The 21991-nt window shown below is 40.1% G+C and overlaps 4 protein-coding genes and 1 long non-coding RNA gene across 9 annotated transcripts; 3 read left to right on the top strand and 2 right to left on the bottom strand.

Annotated features, from left to right (window-relative positions):
* Positions 1-2564: 2564 nt before the first annotated feature.
* LOC106401321 lies at positions 2565-7566 on the bottom strand. Of its 5 annotated transcripts, none has more exons than XM_048756653.1 (16): positions 7273-7559; positions 7124-7173; positions 6881-7037; positions 6576-6768; positions 6368-6493; positions 6100-6198; positions 4112-5844; positions 3960-4037; positions 3835-3882; positions 3693-3770; positions 3530-3601; positions 3336-3440; positions 3169-3261; positions 2994-3086; positions 2798-2921; positions 2565-2719 (listed from the first exon to the last, which is right to left on the bottom strand). In XM_048756653.1, the coding sequence occupies exons 3-16, from the start codon at positions 6941-6943 to the stop codon at positions 2706-2708; spliced, it is 2919 nt and encodes a 972-aa protein (XP_048612610.1). In that variant the 5' UTR covers positions 6944-7037; positions 7124-7173; positions 7273-7559; the 3' UTR covers positions 2565-2705. The 5 variants fall into 5 exon arrangements, with proteins under 5 accessions (XP_048612610.1, XP_048612612.1, XP_022558394.1 ...); XM_048756655.1 differs by having other exon boundaries at positions 6881-6951; positions 7273-7346; XM_022702673.2 differs by having other exon boundaries at positions 6881-7032; positions 7273-7346.
* Positions 7567-11207: 3641 nt separating this feature from the next.
* Positions 11208-12113, top strand: LOC106398790. The gene has a single exon (XM_013839300.1). It carries the CDS (start codon positions 11208-11210, stop codon positions 12111-12113), a length of 906 nt encoding a protein of 301 aa, XP_013694754.1.
* A 25-nt stretch (positions 12114-12138) lies between these two features.
* Positions 12139-15014, top strand: LOC106401324 (probable isoprenylcysteine alpha-carbonyl methylesterase ICMEL1). The gene is made up of 11 exons (XM_013841822.3): positions 12139-12638; positions 12732-12808; positions 12917-12986; positions 13077-13160; positions 13238-13312; positions 13437-13538; positions 13616-13756; positions 14020-14085; positions 14193-14336; positions 14442-14532; positions 14622-15014. The coding sequence occupies exons 1-11, from the start codon at positions 12265-12267 to the stop codon at positions 14772-14774; spliced, it is 1377 nt and encodes a 458-aa protein (XP_013697276.1). The 5' UTR covers positions 12139-12264; the 3' UTR covers positions 14775-15014.
* A 28-nt stretch (positions 15015-15042) lies between these two features.
* Positions 15043-21149, bottom strand: LOC106401322 (phosphoenolpyruvate carboxylase 4-like). Its single transcript, XM_048756651.1, has 20 exons — positions 20721-21149; positions 20146-20309; positions 19884-19998; positions 19645-19722; positions 19491-19559; positions 19335-19413; positions 19179-19255; positions 18995-19090; positions 18691-18832; positions 18473-18604; positions 18296-18363; positions 17946-18212; positions 17610-17735; positions 17431-17532; positions 17211-17357; positions 16877-16975; positions 16677-16765; positions 16408-16534; positions 16113-16319; positions 15043-16012 (listed from the first exon to the last, which is right to left on the bottom strand). Exons 1-20 carry the CDS (start codon positions 21132-21134, stop codon positions 15188-15190), a joined length of 3423 nt encoding a protein of 1140 aa, XP_048612608.1. The 5' UTR covers positions 21135-21149; the 3' UTR covers positions 15043-15187.
* On the top strand, positions 16319-17824 carry LOC111206233. The gene is made up of 2 exons (XR_002658382.2): positions 16319-17072; positions 17172-17824. It is a non-coding gene; the product is annotated as an uncharacterized LOC111206233 (long non-coding RNA).
* Positions 21150-21991: the final 842 nt, after the last annotated feature.

A 21991-nucleotide genomic window follows, 5' to 3' on the forward strand; every position in this document is an offset into this window, starting at 1 on the left:
TCAACGCGAAGGCGCAAGCTTGCTTGTTGGACACGGTCTCCAATTGGAAGGGTGACTGGATCGTGAAGGGATATGAGTGTGGTAAACCCCTTGAGCTCACCACGGATGTGTGGGATACCTTATCTGTTATTGGCGGAATCCTGACTCCATTAGAGTCGTCGAATCTTACTCTGCCTCCCATCGGACGGTAGATGAGCACGGCCACGGGCCGATGCTTCACTCTACGGGTCAAAAACCCCACGCCGATGTCCGTCTGGATATGGTAATTAAATATTTAATTTAATTAATTATATATATATATATATTCTAACTTTCTTAAATGTTTTTTAGGCCAAAGAGACGGGAGAACAAGGCGGGCCAATTTCTAGATGCTAGGTCCGAGGAGATCTTCAACGAATTGGTTGGTCGGGTTGAAAAACGCCAGACCCAGCTGACCCAGGAGTCCACCGACGGATTACCCGTCACCTTATCCACACTTGAAGTGGATAGGATTTACGGGAAGGTAAATTATTTTAAATTTTAATTTTTTTTTATTATTCATTTAATTTAACTTTAACTTTTTACTAACAATATTTATTTTTTGTTTTTAAGGTTGTCCATAAGAAAAAGGGACGTACATTGGGGATTGGTTCCGTCAACGATGTTCCTAGAGCGACATCGTCTTATGGACAGAGACGGGATGATGAAGTCACTCAGCTGCGCAACGAGTTGGACTCGACGAGATCTTCGTTCACAGCTCGTATGGCTGGAATCGAGGGCTTCTTGCACGTTGTAGCGGCCACAAATCCGGAATGGAAGTCCTTGTTGAGGAACATGCGACGAAAAAATCTCATTCCAGGCGAGTCATCCGGCACACATGACGAGGCGGATGTAGAGAGGAGGAGTGAGGAATTCTACCGGGCGATGAACGACCCTTAGTTCTTTTGTTTTTATTTTCGTTGGTTGTATTATAAATTCAAAACTTATTTATATATAAAAAAATTTTTGTATTTACGTTTATTTTTAAATTATATTTTTATTAATAAATTAACTAATTTTTATTTTATTTTTTAATTCTGGAAAATAAAAATCGAAGTAAATTCGTAGCTAAATTACGACTACATTACGTGGAAAGTTTACGAGAAAAACTTTTACGACAACACTACGAGGAAAGCTTAACGAGTATTTTACGTGGAAGGGTTTACGTGTAATTTACGAGGAAATACTTTCGAGGTATTTACGAGGAAATGTAGCGTCCTCCTTACGTGGAAAAGTTACGTGGTTTTTACGACGAATACTGTGCTTCGTATTTACGACGAAATGTGTTTCTCCCTAGTTACGACCAATTGGCGAGGAAATATGCGTTACGACAAACGAATAATGACGAAACTTGTTTCCTCGCTAATTCCTCGTAAAGCCTATTTTACGACGAACTTATTACGAATTTCGCCGTCTTTAATGTTGTGTTTTCTTATAGTGTCATAAACAGATTTAAGTGAAATGAATTATTTATACAGTTCAACCAATTAAACACCATAATTAAAAATTAATTATTTTTGTTTACTCTACTCATCACCTTATATATAATTTCTAATAACAAAAAAAATGGATAGTAAAACTTTTTAAATGCTTAAAACAAAAACAATGAATAATTTAAAATGATTTTATAATTGTTTGGCAACTTATATTTTTTATTATAGATTATAACGTTATAACTAAAATAAACATACTAAATATATATTCAACATTTAAATTTAAACAAAAATCTCGGGCCGACCCTAGTTAGTATAAAAACTATTGAAAATATGACAAATAGGTAAAATAAATGACTTGTCAAATGACAGTATAGAGAGCATTTCAAGAAGACACTTGGTGAAACACAACAAGACTGAAGCATAGCCACTAGATCATGCAAACTGGTAATCCAAACACAATATCCAACTGATCCTCTGTCTCTTTTGTTGTATCTCTCCTCGTTCAAATGGATTGAGAAATTGTGGATGTCTAATATATGTTTTATAGAGGGTTGAGAATCCTGTAATAGTATGTGAGAGGGTGTAAAATGCAAGCATGAAGATGAGTTTTGAGTATTGAACTGAGCAGAAATTTGACTGGAATCTCAAGAAGCGTCTCAGTAACTGTAGGACGTTGAAACTGAGTCTGCAGTGCAGTGTTTGGGACAGAGATTTGGCCTGCAGCAGAGTATGGTCGGACAATCGGGCAGAAAACTGGTCCCCCTTGCTTGTGCAAATGGAGAAGCGATATGGTTTTGTAGACATTCCCAAACTCCAGCTCCTCCCTGGCCTTTGTGTCATCAATTTTCTCTAAAAAAAAACAACTTGTATTGTTGTCTTTCAGTTAAGGTGGATGATTCTGGTGAGTTAACAGAGAAAGAGAGATAATCAGAGCCGGCTGAGAGAAATGCCCGGTTTCATTAGCAGTAAGTAGATTAAGGTTAGTTCCTGTTGAAACCTTCTTCAAAGGTATTGTTTATGTTGTTACACCTAAAGTATATGTATTGTGTCGTGTGAAAATGTGGGTGGATGCAAAAGTATTCAAGGAAGAGAGAACAGAAAGGATAAAGATATTCGTGAAGGGCTGCAGTTTTCAAAATTTCAGTTCACAGAGTACATTCCCTTGTTCAAAATCATTACACTTGCGCACTCATCTACTGCAAGCTAAAAAGAAATCAGTTTCCGGCAGAGTTGCATTATCCTCCTATCTCATCAGTATCCATTTCCTGAACACGTGATTAGTAAATTGAATCAGTGTTGAGATTTTGATTAGGTGGAGATCTAATAGATTGTCTGAACCAAACCTGAGTTGTCCATTGGGTTGCCTGTGGGAACTGGCTCAGGTTCCTTGATCTCAACAACAACACAGTCTGACATCAAAAATGTCTTTGCCACCGAAGCTGCGTGTTCCAAGCAACATCTCACAACCTAAAAAATCCAGACAAAGCACTCTCAGTTTCTCTGATGACCAAATTTAGCTAAGTGAAGACAGTTTATGACCTTTGTTGGATCGATGATTCCTGCAGCCATCAAATCTTCGTACTTGCCAGTTGCAGCATTGTAACCGAACTTAACGTTCTCGTTGGAAAGCACCTGACAATGAATATAATAGATAGCAGCTCTTCAAGCATATCTGATTTTAAATCAAAAGATAAGTGTGTGTGGAGGTAACTACCTTCTCGCTAACTATGCTTCCACTGACTCCAGCATTCTTAGCAACCGGGTTTAGAGGGTAACTAAGTGCTCTTTTCACGATGTCTGTTCCGACCTGAAGTAAGGGAACCAGAGATGTTAGAAGATCTGAGGTGTTTAAGAATCGGAAACTGAAAGTGTTTATTATACCTTTTCTTCATCATCGTCAAGGGCGGCTTTAATGGTATCAACCTTGGAAGCAAGGCGAAGCAGAGTACAACCACCACCAACGACAATACCGTCCTCAACAGCAGCCTGACGAATAAAATAATAGACATCCTGATCAGTGTACACTTCACTGTGTAAGTGTGTATGCAAATAGCTCCTCAGCAATAAAAGATCACCTTTTTAGCATTAAGAGCATATTCAACTCTCAGTTTTTTCTCTTTGAGCTCTGGCTCCGTTTGTTCTCCGACCTTTTACCAAATACATAAGAGCTTCTACTTAAGCATCTCTCGAACATACTCTTTTTTTATACTAAAGACTATCAATGGGGTTTGTATTAACCTGAATCACAGCAACTCGACCAGAAAGCTTTGCAATTCGCGCATTCAATTTTTCCTTCTCATAATCTTGCTCCACTTGCTGTACAAACCATATACCACTAAGTACGCTATGGAAAAAAAGAAGTAGAGATTCAAGTTAATACCTCAATAAGATTCTTATCTTTGAGTTCTGTCTCAGTTTGTGCTCCGACCTTTTACCAAATACATAAGAGCTTTATCTTAACATCTCTCCAACACAGTCTTTATATTATATGGTGTTTGTATTAACCTGAATCACAGCAACTCCACCAGAAAGCGTTGCTATTCTCTCACTCAGTTTTTCCTTCTCGTAATCTTGCTCCGCTTGCTGCACAAACCAAATACCATTAAGTACTCTACGGACTAAAAGTAGTAGAGATTCCAAACTTCCTAAGTTCATACCTCAATAAGATTCTTAATCTGTGTAAGATGCTTTTGCACTGCTTCCTGTGTGGTCCCATCACCCACAATGGTCGAAGTCTCCTTCCTTCCAACTCTGCTCATTGCTTCAGCAATCATACTTCCATGTTCTGTTCTCATCATCCCTAGTTCCGATGACTCACTATCAGTTGTTATCTGTTCAAGTACAACCTTAAACTTCTTGAGGTTTCTCTTTTTGCGGTTGGGCTTCTCTGTGAACTGTAATCCCAGCGGACCTGTATCCATGCCTATGGAGAAGAAACCATTGATGAGGTATTGAGGTTCTTTGAAGCAGAATCTGGAGTCATCTTTACCGGCAAGGAGAAACATCACTTCAAGGGAAACAAATATGTATCCCAAAACTCCAATACGCTCACCATTGCTACTTTTGCAACGTACAACCATTTCACCATCCATTAGGACACAGTCGAGCATCAACACCTCGTGTTCACCAATGTATCCAGCGCCTTTCTTACTAGGGCCTCGATATATTCTGTCACTGCTCCATCCCTCGAATAACGTCAGTTTTGCAGCAACAGGATGACTCTTAAGGCGCACCAAGGCTTGTTCCATTGTTTCATATTTAAAGACATCGGTGATGCGGTACAAATCTTCCTCGGGATCAGATGCCCGTTTGAAATTGCAGTTAAAGGTAGGATTCTGCTCTTTGGGTATGCCAGCATCCTGCACATACGCCAACCCGTCTTCCAAAGACAGACCATAGCAACTATGGGCTGCAGAACTACTTAAATCTGCACCTCTTTTTAAATCTTTTCCATACAGGTCCGGACGAACCTTCTCGCACAAGTATCTCGGACACAGCGGTATAAATTCCTTCTCCCAACCGTGAAGCACCAAAGAAGCACTTACCATGTCGCATAAGGAATAGGCCCAACACAGAGCATGAAATAACTGATCTCGAATGTAGCCGGCAACCACTTCCCGCCTCTCCACTTGTCTTTTCTTGAATACATGCTTTCGATCTAGAGGCCTTGGCGTCCAGAACAAATACAGTCGGCCACTAGTATCAGAAACCCCTATTTGACCTTGGGGTTCTGATTTCTTTAGGAGCTCAAATCTCTCCTCACTGAGACACATCTCTGCATAGTAAAGAGAAATTCGGGACGGCAGGGTAGACGGCAGGGCAGTATAGTTAGCTAAATTGTCGGGACGGGCGGCAAGTATCTCTAGTATATCAGAACGTTCGGGGCATGGGACAAAACCTCTGTATCCTTCTGGATCAGTATCGGTTGCATCTTCTTTTGCCCCAACAGAGCTTGATGAAACTGATCTGAGATGAGCACTTCGTTTCCATGCACGCTCTTCACACTGGTCGTCTATTCCTTTCTTGCTGTTTACATCCCTCTCTTCTTCATCATCATCATCGTAATCATCATCCCCGGAGGTGTCTCCTTCTCCAGAAGAATAGATGTGCACATCATCGTCGTCTCTGGCTATGGTTTCAGTAACCTTGTCGTCCTTGATAATGTCCCTGCAATGCCTGATCATGGCTTCAATGTACTCAGAAAGATTATCAGCACTCAACTGAATATTCATATTCTCTTGTTCAAGCTTCTCCTTGACGCCAACAAGGTATTTGCCTTCATCTTCTTTTGATGTTAACTCAAGCCTCACCTTCTCAATTTGGAAGTTCAAATTCTCAATGTTGAGTTTTGCTTCGGCTATAGCTGCGTCAGAATTATTTATCATAGCATCTGCCATAAAGAAGGAAAAACAAGAGCATTTCATTTAAATACCAATACTATCATATAGCAAGCTAAAAATTCCCTATCCTGTTTCCATCTAAATAGCGAACACCCTTCTGAAACATTGAATTTTTCAGCCAGTTTGGTGCGTGGGACATGCTTAAGCTATTACATCAGACAATACATGTGGTCAATACATGTGGTCTACAGTCTACTACATGTGAGAATTGACATTGTGAATATATAAGAACAATGAAAATTTACCTTTCTCGTTTGAGAAACTGGCAGTTCTACACTGTTCATTTTGGTAAGAGTTTTCTTTCTGTCCTTTCTCGAGTTGTAGCTCTTCTAGTTCCTTCTCTCCTGCATGGTTGACTTATTAAATGTAACAAAAGTGTATAACAAGAAAGATCCAACAGAAGAACGGTAGATAAATTTTGATAAACCATCTTGCAGCAATACAATCACTTTCAAAATAAAGGTGTCCTATGAAAGAAAAAAAAAACATGTCTGAGACAAAACAACAACTTACGGCTTTTGATGTTTTCTTCAGAAGCACTCAGTTTTACAGATAGATCTTTCATTTGCTGCTTCAAAGAGTTAATTGCTTGCGCACTAGTAGAGAACTTGAACTCAAAACGCTCCTTATCCTTCTCCGCTGTAGAGTAAACTCAAAAAACAGATACAGACAGCATAAGTAGCTTCAAGTATATAACGACCAATGTGCATCTGCTATATACCTTGTTGAATCTGAGAAGCCAAGTGCTGCAGAGTCTCAGTAAGTTGATCACACAGAGTGTTAGTCGAAGGAAATTTGGACTCCATCCCTCTCCGAAGCTTTTCATCCTCCTTTTGCATCCCCATGAGCTTAGCATTCTGCAGTTTCTCCTTTAAAGCAAGTATTTGATCCATTGATCTTTTCAGCTTAGAGTGCTGCATCACGGGAACAGATGGTCAGATACAAAGAAGTTAACAAGAACTTCAAAAATAAAACTAAACAGAGATGCGATAGAAACACAAATCCTAGCAACATCACCATACATACCTCGACTCTGAAGAAGCACAATCCTAGGCTAGCAACAACACCACACACACCTCTTAAGCTCATGGATGAAGCTTATAAACGCGGAAAGCAAGAAGAGGACGGGATAAGCAATCGGAATACTAAGCAGAGATCTGAATCGAAGAAGCACGATCCTAGGCTAGCAACAACGCCGTACATAGCTCTTAAGCACATCGATCAAACTTAAGTTCGTAGAGAATAAAACGGGATAAGCAATCGAAGTACCGCCAAGTGGAGATCGGATTTCATAGACGCCAGCTCCTTCACCAATTTCTCTGGGAAACAGGATCGCATATCATCAGAACAGTGCGATTTCAGAAACTATCTGGGCGAAATCCTCAAAATCAAGCGAAACGAAATACAGAAAAGCAAACCTGCCGTGAACTTCAGATTCGGGAAATTGCCGGAAGAAACAGAATCATGAGGTGGTTGACGCGAGGAAAAGAAGCGATTCTTCGAATCTGATCCAGCCATCGATCGAATCTGATCCAAGCCCTTCGCCGTTAGAAACCCTATCTTCTGCCTTTCTAGTGTTCGCGAACAAAAAGCCTAACCGTTTCTTTCTTTTTTTCCCGCCCTCTCTACTTTCTCTCTCTCTCGTGTGACAAAATGATATTTTATGATAGATGTGGGAAGGAGGATGATGCATGCACACGGAATATGATGTAAACAACTCATGAACGTTTCTCTATTTCTCAACACTTCTTTTTTTTTTTTTTTTTTATAACTCCGGTATCTGGGCAGCCACATTCCCAACTATCCCCCGAAAGGACTCCAGCGCCCCAACAGAAGTGATGTTAAATCCGTTGTGGCCAAGACTCGAACCCGGGTGGCGGGCAATACAGCTGTACATCCTTTACCACCAAGCTACGAGCGTTTGGTTTCTTAACACTTCTTTTTTACTCAACGTTTATTTGTTAACACTTTTAACGCCAAGTACTGTATCAATCTTAAGTATATTATTTCTCAATTAAACTCAACTCATTTTTCCTACGCACTCCATAATCCATATATATATTAAATATAAAGAAATTCCCTATCATAACCATTTTTAAGTTTTTTCGCAAAAATAACCTTCAATAAAAAAAATAACCAAAAACGGTTTTATTAAAGTCTAAAAGTACATTTTTATCATAGGGTTAACTAATCTAGACTTGGGGTTTAAAGTTAAGGGGTGGAGTTTTGGGGATATAGTTTCAAATTAAAAAAATATATATATATTAAAATTTTCAAAATAAAAAATATTATTTTGGTCATTTTCTTTTTTGAGGACTATTTTTGTGACAAAAACTTAAAAAGTGTCATTTGAGATAATTGCCCGAATAAATATATATAAAAGAAACAGTTTTCATGTCAAAATCATATGCATTTCATATATATATATATAGTATAATAATTAATGAAAATTTTTATATGATAACATTAAAAACAAATTATCATGAATATATCCCACAAAGTACAAAATGACCAAAACATTTCATTAAACAGGTAAGTAAAAACTTATACTACTAGGAACAAGTAATCTACGCTTAAGGTTATATTTCAGATTTGAGGGATGAGATTCTGGGGGTAAATTTTACGATTTTTAAAAATAAATAAATTAGTATTTACAATTTAAAATAAATATCTTACAAATAATTTCAAAATAAATTTTCGGATTTAAAAAAAATCAAAAAAAAATCCAGAAAAATATTTTTAAAATATTTATTTATATTTATATATTTATAAAGTAATGGTAAAAACATCTATACTCACCTCCCTTGATGGGTATCAAGCAAAAATAAGATCCTCATTTCGATATGATTACAGATGTGTAAAGCGAGAAGGTTTTGTTGCGACAGTAGACAGAAGCTGGAAGAGCCAAAGTTTAGGGCAGGCAGGACATGCGGGTCTGATGTGTAAGATAGCAGACTGTCGTAAGGCCATATCTGTCTGGAAGCGCCAAGCTAAGCCAAATTCCGCCATGAGAATCCAAGAACTCCATCAAAAGATAGATGAGGCCTCAAGACAGGAGCGATTCAAGCTGGAGGAATTGCAGATCCTTAAAAGAGAACTAGATGAGGAATATTACAATGAGGAGTTGTTCTAGATGGTACAGAGCAGACTGAATTGGCTGCGGTCAGGTGATAAAAACACCAAGTTTTTTCACGCTATTACCAAAAACAGGAAAGCTCAGAATAGAATCAAGTGTCTCATTGATGATGATGGCAAAGAATGATCTGCGGATAGGGATCTGGGCAGAGTGGCTGAAGCTTATTTTAAAAAGTTGCTCTCATCTACAGATGTGGGTATAGATCTGGAGGAGTGGAATGAAATACCACCCATGCTATCTGAGGAACAGAATGCCAGTTTGATGCTCCTGGTGACGAAGGAGGAAGTAAGGAGGGCAGTTTTTGATATTAATCCTAGCAAGTGTCCGGGGCCAGATGGGATGAGTGGGCATTTCTTCCAACAGTTTTGGGAGACAAGCGGTGACGATATCACAACCATGGTGCAGAAGTTCTTCGCAACAGGCATGTTGGAGGAAGGTTTAAACGACACAAACATCTGTATGATCCTGAAGTCGCTGACATCTAAGAGTATGAGCGATTATAGACCTATAAGTCTTTGTAACATTGCGTACAAGATAGTTTCGAAGCTTATGGCGAAGAGGTTAAAGAAAGTACTCCCCACTATCATCTCAGAAACTCAAGCCGCGTTTGTAGAAGGGAGACTTATCTCAGATAACATCATGGTGGCCCATGAGCTACTGCATGCGCTCTCTTCAGACAATAAGTGCGCTTCGGAGTATATCGCAATCAAGACAGATATCTCCAAAGCATATGATCGGGTGGAATGGACCTTCTTGGATAGAGCGATGCATGCGATAGGTTTCTCGGCACCATGGAGAAGCCTCATTATGAGCAGTGTTTCATCAGTAAGGTATCAAGTCCTCATCAATGGAGGCAAGGGGATCCACTATCTCCATATCTCTTTGTCATATGTACAGAAATTTTAGTTTAGATGCTAAAGCTAGTAGAGAGGAAACGCAGAATATCAGGACTGAGAGTGGCAAGGAGAGCTCCACCAGTCACACACCTGCTATTTGCGGATGACAGTATGCTATATTGCAAAGGGGCAGACTCAGAACTGGATCAGGTGATCAATCTTCTCCAGTTATAGTTTGGCCTCGGGTCAGAGGATCAATTACCAAAAATCAAGTGTGTATTTTGGTATACACATTCCGGAGGGTCAGAGATAAGTGATCAAGACCAAGTTGGGAATTGAGAACACGGGAGGAGAAGGATTCTATTTAGGAGTACCTGAAGCTTTTGGCGGGTCAAAGGTCTCAATTCTCAGTTACTTAAAAGCGAACCTCAACAAGAAAGTTCATGGGTGGCAGACGAAATTCTTATCTCCAGCAGGCAAGGAGGTGTTACTCAAGGCGGTTGCGATGGCCCTTCCCACATATACCATGTCATGCTTCCTGATCCCAAAGACTATTTGTAAGGAGATTATGTCTATCATGTCAGATTTCTGGTGGCAAAACAATCAAGAATCAAAAGGGATGCATTGGAAAAGTTGGAAAAGTTTATGCAAACCAAAGAGTGGAGGAGGGTTGGGTTTTTGCGATTTGGAGGCTTATAATCTTTCACTATTGGGTAAGCAGCTATGGAGGATGATAACTAACAAGAACTCACTGCTGACAAGAATATTCAGGAGCAGGTATTTTAAGAATGCAGACCCTCTAAGTGCTCCTCTTGGCACAAGACCTTCATATGCTTGGAGAAGTATCCATGCTGCCCAAAGACTAGTTCAACAGGGAGCTAGAGCGATCATTGGGAATGGAAGGGAAACGAAGGTGTGGAGGGAGCGGTGGTTGGGTAGTCATCCAGCGACGACCGTCACCTCGATGAGATTAGGAGAGGGAGGTTCCCAAGAGAGGTTATCTGAGGATATGAGAGTATGTGAACTGTTATGTAACAATGACAGAGAGTGGCATGAGGAGAAGCTGGAACGTATGTTTACAGAGGAAACCCGAAGGAAAATAAAGGCCATTCATCCAGTAGGGAGTATAAGTGAAGACACCTATGCGTGGGAGTAAGTGAAGACACCTATGCGTGGGAGTATACGAAAATTGGTCACTACAGGGTGAAGTCTGCATATTGGGTACATATGAATGTGATTGCAGCAGAGGAGACAAAGCAAGTAGCGTCCCAACCAAGCTTGGATGTCATCTATAAAAAAAATATGGAATTTTGAGACAAGTCCAAAGGTCAAACACTTCCTGTGGAGGTGTCTCAGTAATGCACTGCCTGTTGCTGCTAATATGGTCCACAGACACATAGCGAAAGACAAAAGTTGTAGCAGATGTGGGGCAGAGGCAGAGACTGTCAATCACCTACTCTTCACTTGTCCGTATGCCCGCCTGATATGGGCAGTAGCTAACGTGCATATCCCGCCCCCAGGATCGTGGTCTGATTCATTCTATTCCAAACTCCATTGGGTCTTAAATTTAAAACAAGAGTATCCAAAGGAGCAGGTGGAAGAAGATCTAACCCCATGGATCATGTGGAGGCTTTGGAAGAATCGCAATGAACTGCTTTTCAGAAGTAAGGAGTATACAGCACAGATGTATGTGGAGAAGGCGAGGGATGATGCGAGGGTATGGAAGAGTAGAGAAGAGGTTAAATTGAAAGAGGTGAAACCGCCTGCAGCAGCTATACCGGAGAGACGTTGGACTCCACCACCTCAAGGCAAGCTTAAGTGCAATACAGATGCAACATGGATGCAAGAAACTGAAGTTGGTGGAGTGGGATGGGTACTGAGAGATCATAACGGTGATATGCTGTGGGCTGGGGCGAAAAGGTTACCCGACATGGGATCAGTGCATGAAACAGAAATGGAAGCTTTACGCTGGGCTATACGCACGCTAGCAGGGTTTGGATATAGAAACGTCACGTTTGAATCTGACTCTCAAGTGCTGGTGAGGATGCTGAACAATGAAGAGGAAATCTGGCCCAGGGTGAAGCCCATGATCCAAGCGATAAGCTCATCACCGTCGGGTATGGAGAAAGTTGAGGTGGCCTATTATCCTAGGAGTGGAAATAAAATTGCACATAGAATAGCGAAAGAGACTACTATGTTTACGTCCATTGTCCCTAAGTTGTATTATATTGTGACTAGTGGGTTATTATCTTGTATGGAGGCTGATAAGTCATTTGTAGAACAATGATTTGGTTAATGAGAAGTTGTGGTTGAGTTAAAAAAAAAAAAGAAAAGAACATGTCAGAGCCCCCATCTGGTTCATTGCGGTTTAACTAACATCTCTTCTCTGTCTCTCTCGATCTAAATTAGGCAAACGGAGAAATCGGAAAGGAAAGAAAATGCCGTCGCAGACTCTCTTCCCCATCTCATCCTCCCATCTTCTTCCCCCTAAATCCTCCACCGAAATGATGTTCAAACCCTTGATCTACGACGATCCCTCATCCACCACCCTCCTCCTCCATGACGACCACTCCGTCAAGCCTCTCCTCTCCCGCGCCTCCAGCTTCAACGGCGCCGTCACTCCCAACGGTGAATCGACCGGTTTGCACCAGAACAGACGGCGACGATCCAACAGCGACAACTGCCTCTCTGCGGCCTCTCCCGACGGTACTAATGGAAACGGACAACAAACTATCGGTCAGGAGGTTAGCCACGCCGCCTCAGAGACTTTCTTGTTGACTCGTCTCTTCTTGAAGCTCCTCAGCTATCTCGGGTACTTAAAGATCCAATTAAAAAGATGATATTTTGTTGTTGGGGTTTGCACGATCATTGATGTATGATCCGCTGATCAAAAACTGTTCTTCAGGGTAGGTTATAGATGGATCACGAGGTTTCTTGCACTTGGATGCTATGCTTTTCTGCTTATGCCGGGATTCATTCAAGGTTTGGATCTTCTACTTACGGTTCTGTCTCTCTCTCTCTCTCTCTCTCTCTTTGATCTAAAGATGGTAACTTTCATTTGCTAAAAGGTTGGGAGTGTTTGCTTTGCAGTCGGATATTACTATTTCTTCTCTCCTCACGTCCGCAGAAGTATTGTTTACGGTGATCAACCAAGAAACAGGTCATCATCCTTTACCGCTTATCCAGTTTCTATTTTTTTATTCCTTTACAGACTAGTTGATGCCTTATGTTTTGTTTTTGGTTTCTTCAGGCTTGACTTGTATCTACCTAAGAACTCCAACGGTGGTCCGAAACCAGTTGTGGCGTTTGTTACTGGTGGAGCCTGGATTATTGGGTGAGTTTGGTACCCATTTTTTCATCCTAGGAAGAACTGCAATTTGTCTTACGGAATATGTCTTGTGTTTGATACAGTTATAAGGCGTGGGGTTCTCTTTTAGGACAGCAATTATCAGAAAGAGATATCATTGTGGCATGCATCGATTACAGGTAATTGTTTTCTATGCCACAATGAATGTAGTGGCGTCCTCTCATATTTCATCAGTTTCCATTTAGAATCTGTTGTTGGTTAATGTCTTCATTTACATTATCCCCATCTCATTGGCAATATCAGGAATTTTCCTCAAGGATCTATTAGTGACATGGTTAAAGATGCTTCTTCTGGTATATCATTTATTTGTAATCATATCGCTGAGTATGGTGGTGACCCAGACAGGTATTAATCCTGTCAACAATCCTTGAACATGGAAGTTCTCAGGTTTATGATTTCTGATATTTTTTTTTGTCGTGTAGAATTTATCTAATGGGTCAGTCTGCTGGTGCACATATCGCGGCTTGCGCCCTGGTAGACCAGGTGGTTAAAGAGTCAGGGGAAGGAGACAGTGTTTCTTGGAGTAGTTCACAGATAAATGCTTATTTTGGTCTGTCTGGAGGGTAAAGCCTTTCTTCTGATCACAGAACCAACAATACATTGGAATTGAAATGTGTGTCAAGAAGTTGTTTAAAAATGCTTCTTTACAAGTCTTTTTTGTAAAATGGTGGTAGACAGTTCATAAATCGCATAGCATAAAGGTCAAATGGTATCTTAAAGAAGCAAGTAGATTCCTAAGTCCTAACTTCCATCCAGCCAAAGCCAAATAAATTATTTATAGGCTTTCACACTTAAAAATAATAATCTCTTTGATTGTGATCAACAGGTACAACCTTTTGAGCCTTGTAGACCACTTCCATAGCAGGGGATTGTACCGTTCCATCTTTCTGAGGTATAATAATAGTTCCTAGTATAGATTAGCGTACGATGCTCACCTGGCCAGTAGAGCAGTCCAAAATTTTACACTTAAAAACATGCGACTTTTTGTTTTGTCCTCAGCATCATGGAAGGAGAGGAATCATTAAAACAGTTTTCCCCTGAACTAGTAGTGCAAGACCCAAATCTCAAACACATTGTCGCTCGTCTTCCACCTATTATTTTATTCCACGGTACTGCGGACTACTCCATCCCTTCAGATGCAAGGTATGGTTAAACTTCCATAGCCTTGTGTGTGCACATGTCTGTCTCATGTACTTCTTCAGGTGGTTGATATGATAATTCAACTTCTGAAAATGTTTTTTTTTTCAGTAAATGTTTTGCGGAAACCCTCCAGAGGCTCGGAGGGAAAGCAGAAGTGATCCTTTACGAGGGGAAAACACACACGGATTTGTTTCTTCAGGTACAATATGCCGGTATATTTGAGATCTCTGACTGTCTAGTCGTACAAGAACCTGAATACTGTTCTGGAAAATTGGTTATCTATGTTAGGATCCAATGAGAGGTGGAAAGGACGAGATGTTTGAAGACATAGTATCAGTGGTTATGGGAGACAATCAAGAAGTGGTTGGTAAAAGCGTAGACAGAAGGCGTCTTGTGCCTGAATTCATGTTGAAGTTGGCTCACTGGGTCAGTCCGTTCTAACTCTCACTCTCACTCTCACTCTCACTCTCTTCTGCTCCCAAAAGATGCTATTACCGTGTATAGTACTTAACAAGCAGTGACAGTTTCATTATACTTTGAGATACAGATGATTTTGAACTTTGATCATGATGGTGTAATTGTATTACCGTTTGCAATACACGTTGATTTTTTTTTGGTCATTCTCTGGTTTGTGTTACTTGTAGAACAACAAAGAGCAGTGAAGAAACTAATGTTTATTTACCTTGTCTCATTAAACTGCCTGGTCTCGTGATTAAAACGGTTCTTGATTATTATAGTGCACTGGATTACTTATGATTCAACAGTTGGCAGAGTACATAAAAGCAGTAAAGAAGCAGATGGATGAAACAGGGAGAAGTAGTTTAAACCACAAGCAAATACAGACCCGAGTGTTTTTAACCAGTGTTCCTCATTCCAGCTGCAATGCCGTTGATGGTGATGAGCAATGCATCCCTGAGCTTGATGTTGTCAAGATCACGTCTTAGCCTCTTGAGGATCTCAACCTGCAGCATGTTCATTGGATTCAGATACGGAAGTCTACTCTCTATCAGCTTCTTCAGGCTCCGGTTGTTCTCCGAGAGCTTTTCATGTCCACTTATCACAAGCACATACTTCTCAGTAGTCAGCAATTCCTTTCTCAGCTCACTACCGAGTCCTCTTCTGCTTTCTGAGACAAGCTGTTCATCGTAGTGTTTGGCTATTGGGATATCTGCTTTCGCTAACACCATCTCGATAAGGTCTATGGTTGACTGAAAGAAGGGCCATTCCTTGTACATCGCTTGGAGATCATCAGCGTGACCTTTCTCACAGACTCCTTTCAGACCAGCTCCTACGCCTAGCCAAGCTGGAAGCACAAACCTTGTCTGTGTCCAAGCGAAAACCCATGGGATAGCTCGGAGATGTCCAATACCAGTTGAGCTCTTTCTTCGTGTTGGCCTGCTTCCTATGTTGAGGAAACCGAGCTCGGCCTGAGGTGTTGCCTCTTGAAAGTAAGAGAGGAATTCTGGGTTTTCATACACCGTGCTCCTGTAGTTTTGGCAGCTGATGTTGGAGATATCTTCCATTAAGCTCCTCCATTTTTCTTCTCGAGGTGGCTGAGGAGGTTCCAAAGTAGCAAGCAGTACTGCGGTTGTGTAAATCTCTAGCTGCCTAACAGCCGTCTGTGGTATCCCAAACTTGGCTTGCACCATCTCACCTTGCTCTGTGGAACGCAGAGTACCCTGCAATTTCAAAGCAAGACTGTGCCTTAGAACTGCTGAAAAGCGAAAACCCCGTCCATTTAGTATTAACTAATTTGTGGCGGCTTATAGTTTAACTCACCATCACTGAACCTGGAGGCTGGGATTGTATGGCGAGATAAGTTGGGCCACCACCTCTCCCAATACTTCCTCCTCGTCCATGAAACAAGGTAACTTTGATGCCAAATTCATTGCAAGCAGCCACAACATCCTCCTGGGCTTTGTATAGTTCCCATGCTGCAGTAAAGCGACCAGCATCTTTTCCAGAATCAGAATATCCGACCATCACCTGCACACATGTTTATGTTTTCAAGGCTATTAAGGTACAACTGGCGCAGCCTCCAAAGATGGATTTGGTTGAAATTAAGTATACACACCTCTTGGTGTCCAGTGTGGTTCTTCTCGATGTGTTCTCTGTACCAGTCAATTGATAGCAATTTCCTTATCACGGAGCCAGCACCTCTTAAATCCTTCACCGTTTCAAAGAGAGGAACCACTCGCAGTCTATCATGTAACAAAAACAAATCAGCATACCAAGTACTTATGTCATCAAAATATGTAAGACACAAGACACAACCATTCATGATAGTAGGCAGACATGCAAATTGATAATGAATGAAGTGTTCCTTCAAGAAATTACACTCACGTTCCAGCAGGACATGGTCTTCCCAGCTCTCCAGTGACGGCAAGACGTGCATCTTTCTGTAGAAGTTCCACAGCGAGGACATCACTTGCCTACAAGTTGCAACAAATTAATGGCATCATTTTTGCTGCGGATCTAAAATAGTTACTTGTCCACATTAGCCTCAGAAAAGAGTTGACTGTAAAAGACTTGATCTATCATACGTTTGAAGCCATGGAAATCACGTAAGCTCCAAGTGATTCACTTCCTAGCTCAGCAGCAACTCGGAAAGTGTCTAGTACTTCTTTCACTTCAGGACCGACCTGCAACAGTTCAATGATTTTGAGGACTGTGTTGCAAACATAACGTACAAGAGATAAAATGGGAGATCACTTTTGTATCATACTGGGTTTCCTTGAAGTAAACGCATAAACATTCAAGTTATTAATTACTCTATTTGGTCTTACAATAAGATAAGTTGCAACTACTAATTAGAATTCTTTTTTTTTTCTGGGACAGGTCTAACATAAAAAAAACCCACGGTGAGTGCTCGCTGACCTCAATATTTGGGGGGACAAGAGGACGTTTCCCTTTCAATTCTCTTGTCAAGAACTCAAGCTTCTTCTCTTCATCCCATTCACTATATGTGCCCATGTCCAAGTATGTTGTAATTGCATCCAAAGCTTCAGAATGCTTTGCAGCTTCCTGAATAATTAAATCTTAGATCAGACAGAAACAACAGAAAAGGAGCCAAAACAACAAGCAAGAAAAACGTCACCTGTCGTAAATCAAGTTTCATCAAAACCATGCCGAAAGTAGCAACTCTACGGATCAAATCAGCAAGCCGGCCATCAGCTAGAACTCCGGAATCAGATGCATGCTGAGAAAATAGTAATTTTCAGTTAGAAAGGTAATGATATTTAATGGGAACTCAATTTGCATGGAGCAAGATCGTACCAGAGATTCATAGCAGAGAAGTAATGGTTCCAGAAATTGGTCTGATGTTTCATAGTAGTCCCAAGGATCATATTCACAAGGAAGACCCTCAAGAAGAAGTTCCAGAAGTCTTCGTGTCTTCAAAAGCTGTAATCACCAGATCATTACAAGTGAGTGGTTTTGAGCGAGAATGTACAGTTTACCAATATGTTTATAAATTTCTGATATTGAGAATATTTACAAATAAGTTAAGCAGTAACTAAAGATAAATGCCTTTGGAGATATAAACATGAACTCTTTCACATCTTTGGCAATGCTAATTCAGCTCAATGAGAAATAAGGAGTAAGGATCTGCACCTTTTCCTTTACTTCCCCAAGAACAATCCGATAAGGAGCAATTCCAGCTCGTTTAGGTGGAGTTGGTTCTAGTAGCTTCTGAAAGCTGGTCCTCCCAATCTGAGAATCAGCAAGTAGTTTCTTCTGAAGGAGAAGTTGTGAACTCGAGGAGGAAGAACCTCGTGGAGTGATACTTTGCTGACAACCATTAGAGTTGACGGAATGTCCATTTCCTGTCTTTATTTGCAAATTTGGGCCATAGCCATCACTTGAAATGCCTTGAACATCCTATTTTAAGGAAGAAAACTATCAAGTACAGACAAACACAGCCAGACTATTTTTAATATGCATCTCTAAAATGCATGCTTCACCTGGCGACTGAGTGGAATATAATCTGTCACAGGAACTTCAAGCTTGGGATACTGTGATTCACCACATTCTGCAGGTAGGATATCAGAAACTTATAAGATGAGTGAGTTGTCTATATGCATGATTGAATGTTAGAAACTTTTATAAGAAGAGAGTATTCTACACATGAAATCCCGTACCAGCACATAAGGGAAGGTCAGCTCTAGGTGGAAGTTGAGTGGGTAGAGATAAGCCCTGCTGGTTTGGAAATTTTGGTTGGCTTCTACCAACATTCGTACCCCAACTTTCAAGGTCATCTTGGTCAGCAATTTCTGATCAGCAAAAATAACATCTTCAATATTTGTTCTCTCAAGAATCAAGAAAAATCTGAGTCATGAGCTGTCTCCCAGAAGCTTACCTTTTTCAAGAATTTCATCTGCCAATCTTGACAATCTATCACTGCATCGATTCATTGACAATTCAAATCTTAAGCTATCAATCTCTCTTATGTATAGATCGATAGCCATCCACCTAGACATAAGCGATACTTCTTTTGTGACCTGGAAATTTATTGATAAAAGACAATCGTGTGTGAGCAAGTTAATCCTGATATCTCTCTATAACAGCCAAATAGTAAGCCATCTTAAATAATACAGAACTCCCATGCAAAGCTCACATTCTCACTCATACATAGATTTTTCAGGGGAATAGTAACTGCTCACCTTTGCAGTGACATTTGGATTTCCATCTCTGTCGCCACCCATCCAGGAACCAAACTTTATTGGGGTGCAAGTTAATGGGAGTGGCTTCCCCGTTAACTGAAGAACGCATAGAGAATAACATATTATCAATATCAAGTCGGTTATTCATTCACAATTTGCATATAAATGAGAAAAAAAGTAAGACCTTCTTCAAAGAACTGCTGACACGACGTAAGTAATGTGGTACAGCTTTCCAAAGGGATTGTTCAACAATGTTCAAACCTGACACATTGTAATAACATATACTTGTAGCAAAACCTTGGTTTATTCTCAGACATTTACAAGTTTCTGATGAGAATACCAGCTCTAGCTTCATCAACAGGAGTAGGCTTCTGACGTCTAAGTTCATCAGTCTGCCACAGTGAAGTTATCTCCCTAACCTTTTAAACGAAATAAAATTATTAGATGTAACGCTTCAGCAGAGAAATTGTAAGTAATATTTTGTGGAAGAGAGTACCATATCCTCAATGACCGTTTCTCGATCTTCAAATCCAAGGTCTGGTCTATCGTTATATTCAAGAAGATGCTGTAAAATGTACAAAGACCATAAACCTAAAATTGCTTGCAAACATGTATATATCAATCAATTTTCAGCATTACTGATAACTCACAGCCATTCTGATATGTTTGTACTGCAAGGTTCTCCGGTTAATTTGAGTGGGGTGTGCAGTAAGAACAATTTCAACCCCCTGCATAGGATAAATTAGTTAGAAAACAAGTATCATACTGTGGACAAGCAAAATGACTTCACTTTGAACTCAATCTTTCAGTTACAAGATACCACCAGTTTCATCAGAAATATAGAAAAGATGATGATAGAGTAACAGCGAGTAGAACAGTGAAGCATAACCTGCTTGCAAACGGTATCATAAAGCTCATCTGGGGAAACACCACTTTGCAATAGGTTACTGAATACATCGTTGCATGATCTTGAAAGCTGTGGAAGGTTACGGACTCTACGAACTCTGAAAACAGGAAACATTTTGCTTAGATGATAAAAGCAATCTTTCAAACACACAAACTTCTCCAAGTATCCACACACTTTCATCTTTTGATAACGACTTAAAAACATTTTCATTCTTTTTAACATGTGCTTGTCAACTATAGTCAACCTGTGATGTGTCTCGGCAATTCCCATCAAGTTGAGAAAATGGCTGAAGGCACGAGCCAGCGTCAGTGCTTCCTCCAGTGACATGTTTGATATTTCAGAAGTCAGCTGCGTCTCCAAAAGCTCGGCCGTGTCTTCGATACCAGCCAGACGAAGATTTAACGCACTCTGAAACCAAAAATAGTATATTATATCCAGTGAAAACACTTAGTCGTAAGGTTCTAGAAATCAGTCACCACCTAGGAAACATGATAATCAAAAAGCATATTCCAGATCTGAAACGAATCCATCAAGAAAAGCTACAAAACAAACAGTTTTCTACAAACGTTCTTGATCCGAGAGGAATCTCAACAGTGTAAAACAAACACAATCACGAAATATCGAAGACCTCAAGCGATTCGAGTAAGAAGACTTCACCTAGCGTCCTCCTACGTTTCCATTTCCTCTCAAAACAAACCGATCGCAGTCTATAGAAATCGTTTTACGGAACGATCGGAGTAGAACGTTAACGCTTCTCGAGCAAAAGACACGAAAAATCACAGAAGAGCTTTGAGAACAGAGTGAGAGAGAAGCAAAAACCTGAGCGAGAACACGAGTCCGTTCGATTTTCTCCATGAAATCGGAGCCGACTTCTCTCTGCAAGACGTCGTTGAAGAGACTGCCGAGCAGCTTGCAGTCATCTTCGAAGCTCTGGAACGAAATCTCCTCCGCGATATCGTCCGTCGTATCCGTCATCGAAAGACTGCTTTGACCTTCGAGTAGACCTTGGAAAAGGAAAACAGTGTGGAGAGTGTGAAGGGGAGAGAGAGAGTCTTCGTTGCTGTGAAGAATGCCGTACAATCGAGTGATATTTATGGTCTGTTGGAAGTGGGCCCTACCCACAATGTTTACGCTCTCAGATGACGACACGTCACGGTTTTTACCAACTGTAAATTGGCGGTGGCAATGTGTTGGATTCCCGAATCTACGGGGGATTTTAATTTGATTCTCCATGTCCCAATTTTTCAACACTAGTCAACATTAGTATAAGTTATGAGAATTTTAGAATATATCATTTTATTTATCTTACAAGAATTCACGTGTAATAATTTTATTTTCACTATTATAAACTATTTTGAAGTTGACAAAAAAAAAACTATTTTGAAAAATGATTGTGCTGAATATTTAGATTAAAAAAGTTCTTTGTTACTCTAATAAATTATTTTCTAAAATTTAAGATTTGATCATTTGAACTTTATGATGCAATGCCAAAAACATTAATTTGTTTCTCCCTCCTCCAAATTTGCAGCCTTTTCAGTTTTACCTCCAAAATAATCAAATAACTTTTTATTACAATTTGCCAACTAGCTATCAAACAAATAAAGTTCAATCATTTGAGATGATTTTTTCGGCTCGTAGAGTTGGGACTCCAGTATAAAAATTCCATCCGCTTTCCTAATTAATATATTAGACGGATTTGTCAGGACAATTATCAAAAAGAATTACATGGACAAATCTCCAAAATAGCACTTTTCTAAGTTTATATCACAAAAAAAGCACCCAAAAACAAAAATGACCAAAATAGCACATTTCTAAGTTTATCCTTTGAAAATTTTAATTTTTTTATTTTTCAAAATTTGAAATCTTATCCCCAAAACCTCATTTCTCAACTCTAAACCCTAAACCCTAAACTCTAAACTCTAAACCTTAAACTCCAGACTCTAAACCCTAAACCATAAACCCTAAACCCTAAACTCTAAACCTTAAACCCTAAACTCTAAACCCTAAACCCTAAACCCTAAACCCTAAAATCTAAACCCTAAACCCCAAACTCTAAACCCTAAACCCTAAATCCTAAACTCCACCCTTTA

This window comes from Brassica napus, chromosome C5 (genome assembly GCF_020379485.1).
Source record: "Brassica napus cultivar Da-Ae chromosome C5, Da-Ae, whole genome shotgun sequence".
Lineage (NCBI taxonomy): Eukaryota > Viridiplantae > Streptophyta > Magnoliopsida > Brassicales > Brassicaceae > Brassica > Brassica napus.